We start from the raw sequence: 8,812 nt of genomic DNA, 5'->3' as shown, positions 1-8,812 counted from the left end.
ATAGGAATTAACCAACAAAATATTGACATTATCCATTTCTCTCAACAGGGCCAAACAGGGACCATCCTGGCAGAAGTAAAATCTGCATCTGCTACCTTCAGTTATGTCTTCCCTTTTTCACAAAAAAAGAAGAGATGCAAGTGAAACAGAGTGGGACAGTGACAATGGGAGGGATGGAGCTTTGGAGGAGCTCCGCTGCTGAGGTTCTGCAGGCCAAACAGCCCACCTGGCAAGCTGGGTTAGATCCATGGACTAGGAAGTTCCCCATTCTGGTCCTAGATGTTGTTTGGTTCTCACAACATTTGTGTTCCAGGACATCAAAACCAAGAAATTTAATTTGCATTTTATTAAAACAGTTGCAAATTAGTTATGTTTTCTCACCCTCTCAAGTACTAAAGTTACTATACTGGAATGTGTTCATGTCCTGAAACCTGCCACTTTAAAGCTTCCACTTCTGCCCTCAATAACCGTTAACTGGGATATTTTACTGTGAACTAAAATTGTAAGTTTTTCTTTCCCCAACTCTCAAGTCTACAAAGGCTTAACAAATATTGGTGGCCTTTCTCACACTTACCTTATCTATTGCTCACACTTTCTTCTGTATTCCTCCAATGAGAGCTCAGCCCTTGAAGAATGTAGCCTTCATCACTGGCTCTACCACTAAATACACCAGGGGATAAACCATGCTCCACTGGAGCTCTCCAATCAAGGTCAAACCTGATTGGCATGCAAATTTTGGTGGACCAAAGACTCCAGTTTTGGGAAACCTTTCTTCAGTAGCCTTATTTCTATCTCAGTGAAAAATGGCAGGAGTGGTCAGGAGTGTTTAAACAACAATTGGGTAGGTAGGAGCCACCAGTTTCCCAGAGTCACCCAGCTACTTTTTTCCAGAAGGCCCAGGGCAGGATTCAGTAAATGTAGCCCTATTAGAACAATAGGATTGCTACTGACTGCCAATGGCTTAGAATGATGCTGGACCAAATATATAGTTCTGATCTCTTTACCTTCTATTCACAAATATTCTTATCATTTCACTATTAATTATTAGTTGCTACTCAGATCTTTGCTTTAAACAAAATATTTTGCTTAGTCTAGAGTAGCATTCCCTAACTTGGAGCTTCCAGATGTATTGTATCTCAGGTCTCATAATCCCCAAAGAGAATGGCCAATGACCATGGGAAATGAAGTAAATATGCACAGAGAATCAAGTTAGGGAATGCTACTTACAAAATTGGAGGTGGTAGTGCAGGGTAAAATAGCTCATACTTCACATTATTAAGATTTCAATTTTCAGTTCCTGATTTCTCCACTTGGAAGAGGTCTCAGGTTAGGAAAGCCATCTTCTTTCAGTCAGAAGAAACAGCCCTAAGATGGATGAACCAATGGCCTGGCAGTATGAGATAGGTCCTTATACATCTTCTAAGTAGAGTTCATTTATTCTGTCCAGCAGAAGCAGTCAGTCTGAGGGTTGGTTTGCACCCATTTTATGCTTTCTCCTTGCCTGCTAGACTACAAATCAGTAATTCCAGTGCTTGAACCTGGTGCAAATTATCCCTATTTTAGCTTTTAGATCCAATATCAAGGAGGAAACAATGATATCAAGGAAGCCCAAGTCATCATGATATCTAGACCTAGGTGCAGTCCTAAGGCAAAACAGCCCTTGTCCTCCAGCTCCCTGGTTCAACATCTTATTGCTTGCAGCTGTAAACCACCTCTTCCTGCATGCACTGCTGACATTCCACATAGCAGCACCACTGCACCTGGCAGTGGCAAGAGAAGGTAACAATATGGGTCTGGATATTGTAACCCCGGCCACAGCACATACTGTCACAGTTGGCCTCACGGGAACACGTCCTTCCAGCAGTGCCCACTGAGTACCTGCTAGACCGGCAGAAGCTAGGAGAATCTTCCATATAAACCAGATCAGTGGGGCGGGGAGCAGCAGGACCTTTAGCCAAGCGGCCATGATGCTGGGGGCTCACAAGCTCTGATTGGCCCATGGCATCATTGGTGGCACTGAAGACCTTGACAGCACCATCATAGCGGAGCTTGAGGAGCTTTCCCGTCTCATGGAAAGGGGACAGCTGTTTCCAGCAAGTTCTCACAGCACATGAGCCTGACACACCATGGCACTTGCACGTGGTCTTGAGGCCATTTTTCACAGCCTGTGGAAGAGAAAGAAGAGTTTTAATCATGTTACAGAGTTACCAGTGAGCAGTTGGAAAAAGTTGAAAGAAGAGTTTCAAGGACAATCAGAAAATTTATAAAGCAAGAACATCTATGTCAAGGAGATTTGACCATTCAGGTAGTGCACCCTCAATCAAAGTTACCCTTACTTACTGGGTAACTTTGCTTCAATCATGCTTTCTCAGCCCAACTTGCCTCACAGGACTGCTACTGTATGTATAAACTGAAGAGAGGGCCCTCCCATATATTATCTTGAGCCCCTAGAGGAAAGACACAATGGAAATCTAACAAATAAATAAGCAAACTTATATTCATAAAAGGCAAAGGAAATCTAGTTACATCTTAAAGACTGAGCAATTATTGCAACTTAAGCCTTTGTAGACTACAGCCCACTGTCTCACGTGTACAAAATTGTACCAACCATGTTGTACAAAGGTAACTTCTGCAAAAGTAAGAAATTCACAGTCCTGATTAAATCCAAAACAGTTCAGCAGTTTCATGTTGGAATCTCCTTTTGAAGACATTATCAAAATCTAGAATATGGAATAGATATAAACCTAGACTGTGCCTGAAAATGCCTTTATGGGTCTCAGCACAAGAAGCATTTTATAGGAATGAAACAGCAGGTAAAGAGAGATGATTAACCTATCAAGAGCTGTTAGAACAAGAGCATGGAGAATATAAGATGAAATCAAGAGAACAACTGGCTAGAGGGATTTAGTTTTCAATGGTTTTCATACACACTGTTAAGAGAAAAATTTAAGGTAGATAACAGGACATTTGGAATTGAGCAACAGAAGACAGAATTTGAAGTTGAACTATGTACAAATGATGACTATGTAATTGCCAAAATGTATTAACCCCTGCTGAATTTTGAAATGGAGGATGAACAAGTGAAAGAGTGTATGATAAAATGGGCTAAGAATTTTGGACATAATATATTGTGGGAACAGTGGAAAAACATGTGGTTGAAAGGACTGAAATTCACATTACATTATAATCTAAAAGAGAATTTTTATAAAAGGATGTACCATTGATATGTAACTCCAAAAAAATTATCTAGAATGTATAAAGGGACTTCAAATTTCTGTTGGAAATATGGACAAAATGGAGGGTCATTTTATCATGCTTGGTGGACTTGTAAAAAAGCCAGAAAATTTTGGGTTCAAATACATATACTGAAACAAAGAATTTTAAAGACTGAAACCAGAACTCTTTTTGTTGGGATTAATGGGCAGGCAACTAGAAAAAAGCCATGACGGATTGTTTTTATATATGATCACTGCTGCAAGACAACTATATATGCAAAAATGGAAAGATTCTGAAATACCCACATTGGAGGATTGGTTGGTGAAGATGACGGAACTAGCAGAGATGGCAAAATTAACTTGTTTGATTAGAGAAAGATCAACAACTACATTTATTAGCGACTGGAAACCCCTTATGGATTTTTTGCTGAAAAAAAAAATGAACTGATGATTTATGGATTTGATGATTAGAAAGGGTAGATTATGGAAAGGAAACATTGATGTAACCTTAGAGGGAGAGGGCAAAATATAAATCCACTTATAAGTGCTGTTAAGGAGACCGGAAGCAACTTCTTTATTATTCTTTCTTTCTTTCTTTTTTTTTCTTTTTCCTTTTTCTCCTTTTTTTTTAATATTTCTTTTTCGCTTTAATATTACTTTTCTCCATTTCTCTTATCTAATTCAAAATTTGTATTGTTTTTACTCTGTAGAAAAACTTCTTTAATAAAAATGATATGTCTTTGTGTCTGTGTGTGTGTGTGTGTGTGTGTATATATATGGATGGATGGATGGATGGATGGATGGATGGATGGATGGATGGATGGATGGATGGATGGACGACATTATCAAAATCTGGCAAAGTTTAAAAACAGATTTAAAATCAAGGTCAGGGGGCTGTAAAATCAGTTTTACTAAAGCATTTTGTATTAACATAGCATAACTAGAAACAGTATCCATATCATTCAAGGCTACTGTTGTGACTACTTGCTTCTTCGTTATTTTAGGTTACAATCCCGTACACAGATTATCTGATAGTAACACCCACTGAATCGATGCATCCGACTCCTGAGTTGACATGCAGAGGACTGTACTGATTATGGGATTAAAGCATGTATCATTAATCCAACAATCAGATTTGCATGTGAAGAAAATATTTCTGAACCAAGTAGTATGTTTCCTGTTTTTACATGATACGCACACATGTAGAAAACACCATCCCTTATGAAGAACAAGGGAAATGCCTCTTAAGAAAATGTGGGAGCTGCAGGTTTTTTTATAGAAAGAATATTTTTTGAAATATGCTTTACATTCTCTCTGAATGCCCATCCAGTTCAAGTCAAGTTTAAAAATCAAGATCCAGTGGAGTGAAAGTGGGATGACAGGAGCTGTAATCCAATTTAACTGCAGGATGCCAGGCTGACAAAAATATGTCGTAAGAAGTGTACACAAGTGCATTTATCCTCTCCCCCACTTCTCAAGCCCTATCCATGCAAGCTTTTGAGGATTTCCTAGCATTGATTGTGTATTTCTGACCCAATCTTTGCATTAGAGTTACCAGTTTAGGATTTTGAAAAGATGTAGTCAGAAGAGCCAGAATCAACAGGGAGAAAGAAATGACCCACCTCATTAAAAATACTTGGTTTATTCTACAATGTATCTTTTGCTATTTTGCAGCCTTAAGATCTAGAAACCTCAAATCATTGCTTGCATAATCACTTGTATAATGTCACTGTGGAAACCACTGTTTTGACCGTTTGCTGCCAAGAAAGATACAGATCTGGTATTTTGGAGTCCAGCTAATCTCCCAGTGGGAGCAGAATGGTGACAAAGATCAGAATTTTTAGATTTGCCATCTCTCTCTCTCCACATCCTGAACAGGTCCTGCAGCAACGCCACCCTTACCTTGATGCCCACGTTTGTGTTATGAATGTCCACCTTGGCCCTCAGATCTTTCCCAACCTTCTTCTGGCCCAGGAAATTCTTCAGGAACCTGGTGCTATACTTGAGGTTGTCACCACACACGCCCCACTGCCAGGCTTTGCGGTTCTCCAAGTCAGGAGAATCATCACAGGTACAGCGTTCCATTCGCCCAGCACTGCATGCTCGAGCAAGGGAATGAGTCAATGCTGCTGAAGACACGGCATAGAGAAATGCGGTTTCCTTGAAACCTGGGAAAACAAAGCCAAGCAGGAGTGAGGAGAACAGGTTATGAGAACTGAATAAATCTGAGCTGGAGGTGGGGATGCAGGCAAGAAGCCCTTGTAATATTTGCATGCCTCAACAGACATCTGGCAGAAGCTATGATGATGTCACACATGTCAAGATATCATCATGCAAATGACATACAGCACATAATTCACGTTCCTCATGAGATGATGTCATGATGTATGCATCACTCCCAGTCCCATTCCCCTGGATATCTACACATACATCTCAGTCACTTCTGGAACATGGGCTTTCAATAAAGTAGCTTTCCATCTCAGGCTTCTGCTCCTTCAGACTGCAGTTATACTTTAGCAGTGTGTACTAAGAGGAACAGGTCCTTTAGTCACTCATACTATGGTACAGTCATCTACCTGACCTATCAGTTCTGCTACCGCATGGGCTTAATGTTTGCCTGGGCTCCCTTCTGTCAGAAAGGTAAGGCCCACCATGGCCCTTAGCTCTTCAAACTGAGTTATTTATTTTTTCTGTTGGAAAGTTATTTATTTAATTAAATGTCTGCCAGCAAGATAAGCAGACGCCTTTTTTTTAAGCCTTTGAGTTGACTTCTGATGACTACATGGGCAAGTCCCTGCAGTTTTTCTTGGCAACATGTTTCAGAACTGGTTTCTTATTGCTTTCTTCCTAAGGCTGAAAGAGAGTAGGTGGCCTAAAGTCACCCAGCTGGCGTCTGTGCCTAAGGCAAGTCTACAGCTCTGGTTTCCCCACTCCTAGTCCAGCACCTTAATCACTAGACCAAAATGGCACTCTAAGCAGAATCTTACTATTGATCAATATCTAGAAACAGAAATGAACATCTGATATGTTTTTCCTTATTTTTTTTACAAGGCATATTCTTTTATTAACATTTTGTCCAAAGTCTTGCTTCTCTATCCTTTTTTAAAAAGAACATTGCTACACGATCCTATAATATGTGTTCTCAGAAGTATCTCCAATTCCATTCAGCTAGATTTATTGCAAAGCAACAGTGTATAGGATTGGAGTCTTAGACTACTAGCTATTGTAAAAAAAAATTTTAAATTACATCCTACTGCTTTGCAAACAACTTTGAACAATGGAAACTGGTATAAAATGTTTAATAGAAATAAAATGTGCTCGATTTCTAGCATACTTTTAGGAACAAAGCATACCTGAGTGCAAACACTGGAATATCACAACGTTATATTTAACAAGCGATCTGGAAACAGAAGTGAGCAGGAATTCCATGCAGGCAACTCCACAGGCTGGCAAAGGAGAAGTAGATTGTTTTATTCCTTCCCCATCAGCCTAACTAGTTCCTATAATAATTGCCCAGGAAGGAAGATCATTCTCCTACAAGCCTAGGGAAGCACATCAAGCTAGAGGAGGGAAAAAAGGTCACCCCTATCCAGTAGCCTATTTGGTAGAAAATATATGTTTGTTGGTTTGTTTTAGTTAACCTGCTGAAGTTCTAACAGCCTAGTACAGGTAGTCCCCAGATTAAGAACAAGTTCCGTTCCCAAGATCTGTCCTTAAATCAAATTTGTATGTAACCAAGAACAGTAGTATAATACTGTATAAGTAATATTGTGTAATTAATTCAAACCATTGTGTATTTAACTCAAATCATTGTGTATTTAAGTCTAATTTTGCTACAATAGGCTCCGTTCTTAACTATGGGTCGTCTGTAACCCAGGGACTACCTGTACTTATATTTTGGGCACAGAGAAGAAGACTTCCTCTTCTCTGCAGTCAAAACAGAAATAGAAGTAACTAGGTTAGTTTAAAAAATGGCAGGCTAGTAACTTTTATGGGTTTACTGACAAGGTTAGTCTCTCTCTCCTATGATGCCTTTTTTCTTAGCAAGACTAAAGGAACTGGAGGGCCCAAAGAGAAAGAAGCGGGAGGAGAAGCTTCTTTTTGGGGAGTTTCAGAAGCTAATGCAACAGATGCTCCCATCTACCTCTCTTCAACAGGTTCGCCCGCCCATCGAGGCTGCAGTTCCAACGCTCATTGCGAAACTGGTACTGGCACTCGAGGACCCCGAGCCGAATGGCATCCCGTAAAGTCTCAGCCAGCCCCGGCTCCCGACGACAAAGCCTCTTTTGCTTCTGGGAAAGCCTCAGCAGGTCACATTGCTTCAAATGAGCCTTCCAATGGGCAGGATTTGTTGAGGATCCCAGCAGGGGAAACTGAGTCAAGGTTTCTTTTCCGGTCAGGCTAAGAGAAAGAGAAGTAAGTCTTGGCTTGAGACAGGATAAACCAGAGGATGTGTTGTCACCCCTAGGCATTCACAGACGATCAATACAATACAATGCCCGTCTCAGTTGTCTATCCCATATATGCTTAGGTCTGAGTTAGAGATGACTGTAGAGAAATAAAGCAGTTATACAACTGACGAGTGGTAGGAGAAGGCGTGAAGCAGTTCCACTGAAAATCCTGTATCTGAGACAAAGCAAAAGAAGCAGAAAAGCTCTGTCTATGGAATGGCAGTGATGCACCTCGGGGCTTTGCCTGCAGGAGAGAAAAACAGCTTGGCAAGATTTCAAGATTATCTACAGTGAGATGATCAGACAGATTTGGAGGCTGAATGCTTGCCTCGAGCCCCATTTTCTATTAGAACTGTTTGCTCCAGTATAAATAGCTAGAGGAAGATAAAAAGAAGTGCCTACACTCTAATGGAGACACTAAACTCTATTAGAAACGTCAGAGGTCATATCTGCAGTTAAATATGTCTCCTAATGCCATACCAAAAATAGCTGTAGGAGGACATGAAGCCACAGTGTAGCATCTTGGGTCCCACAAGGAAAATGGTTTTCCTACAACCCTAGGGGAGCAAAGCACATTAGAGAACAGATCACCAACATCCACTAGCTTATTTGGTAGAAGATATGCATTTTTTACTTAGTCTGCTGAAGTACAAATAGTCTACTACTTACATTTTGACACAGAGGAGATGGTTTCCTTTTCTCTGCGGTCAAAACTCAAATATCTTTTACGAAAAGGTCGTCTTAGGAGAAGGTTTCAGTAAAAGAAAAACTTTGAACAGGAAACAAATGTTGGGATGGATTTTAGGAGAGCTTTCTTTTAGTTAGTGCCCTCTATAGCTATTAGACAAAGTCTCCAATCATTCCTCACTAGGGTGAACATCAGCTATAGAAGGTGATAGGAACTGTAGATGAACATAACTGGAAGGCCCAGATGGAGGAAAGCTGCAATTATACTTAATAGTACTCTGCAGTACTTATAGGGGAAAGAAGGGTGACTAAAACTACACTGTAGAGCAACCTTAAGATGTGTGGACTTCAACTCCCAGAATTCCCCAGCCAGCACTGAATTCTGGGAGTTGAAGTCCACACATCTTAAAGTTGCTAAGGTTGAAAAACACTGATCTAGATGAATTATCAAAAGAACAC

At 40.3% G+C, this 8,812-nt stretch overlaps 1 protein-coding gene across 1 annotated transcript; it reads right to left on the bottom strand.

Annotated features, from left to right (window-relative positions):
- Positions 1-218: 218 nt before the first annotated feature.
- Positions 219-7,687, bottom strand: WNT9B (Wnt family member 9B). Its single transcript, XM_025173953.2, has 3 exons — positions 7,360-7,687; positions 5,118-5,383; positions 219-2,165 (listed from the first exon to the last, which is right to left on the bottom strand). The coding sequence occupies exons 1-3, from the start codon at positions 7,685-7,687 to the stop codon at positions 1,689-1,691; spliced, it is 1,071 nt and encodes a 356-aa protein (XP_025029721.2). The 3' UTR covers positions 219-1,688.
- Between the last annotated feature and the right edge of the window lie 1,125 nt (positions 7,688-8,812).

This window comes from Python bivittatus, unplaced genomic scaffold (genome assembly GCF_059951505.1).
Source record: "Python bivittatus isolate LINGU-HERP-01145 unplaced genomic scaffold, Pbiv_v1 ctg000410_np1212, whole genome shotgun sequence".
Classification (NCBI taxonomy): Eukaryota; Metazoa; Chordata; class Lepidosauria; order Squamata; family Pythonidae; genus Python; species Python bivittatus.
Note: the sequence above shows the minus strand (reverse complement) of the source record. Positions and strands in the feature narration are given on the sequence as shown.

Excerpts from the sequence above, each read along its gene's own strand:
- WNT9B (XM_025173953.2), bottom strand. The coding sequence starts at position 7,687 with ATGCCTAGGGGTGACAACACATCCTCTGGTTTATCCTGTCTCAAGCCA. Across the intron at positions 5,384-7,359 it reads GGCGAACCTGTTGAAGAGAG|GTTTCAAGGAAACCGCATTT; the intron begins GTAGATGGGAGC and ends TTGTTTTCCCAG. Across the intron at positions 2,166-5,117 it reads ACACAAACGTGGGCATCAAG|GCTGTGAAAAATGGCCTCAA; the intron begins GTAAGGGTGGCG and ends TCTCTTCCACAG.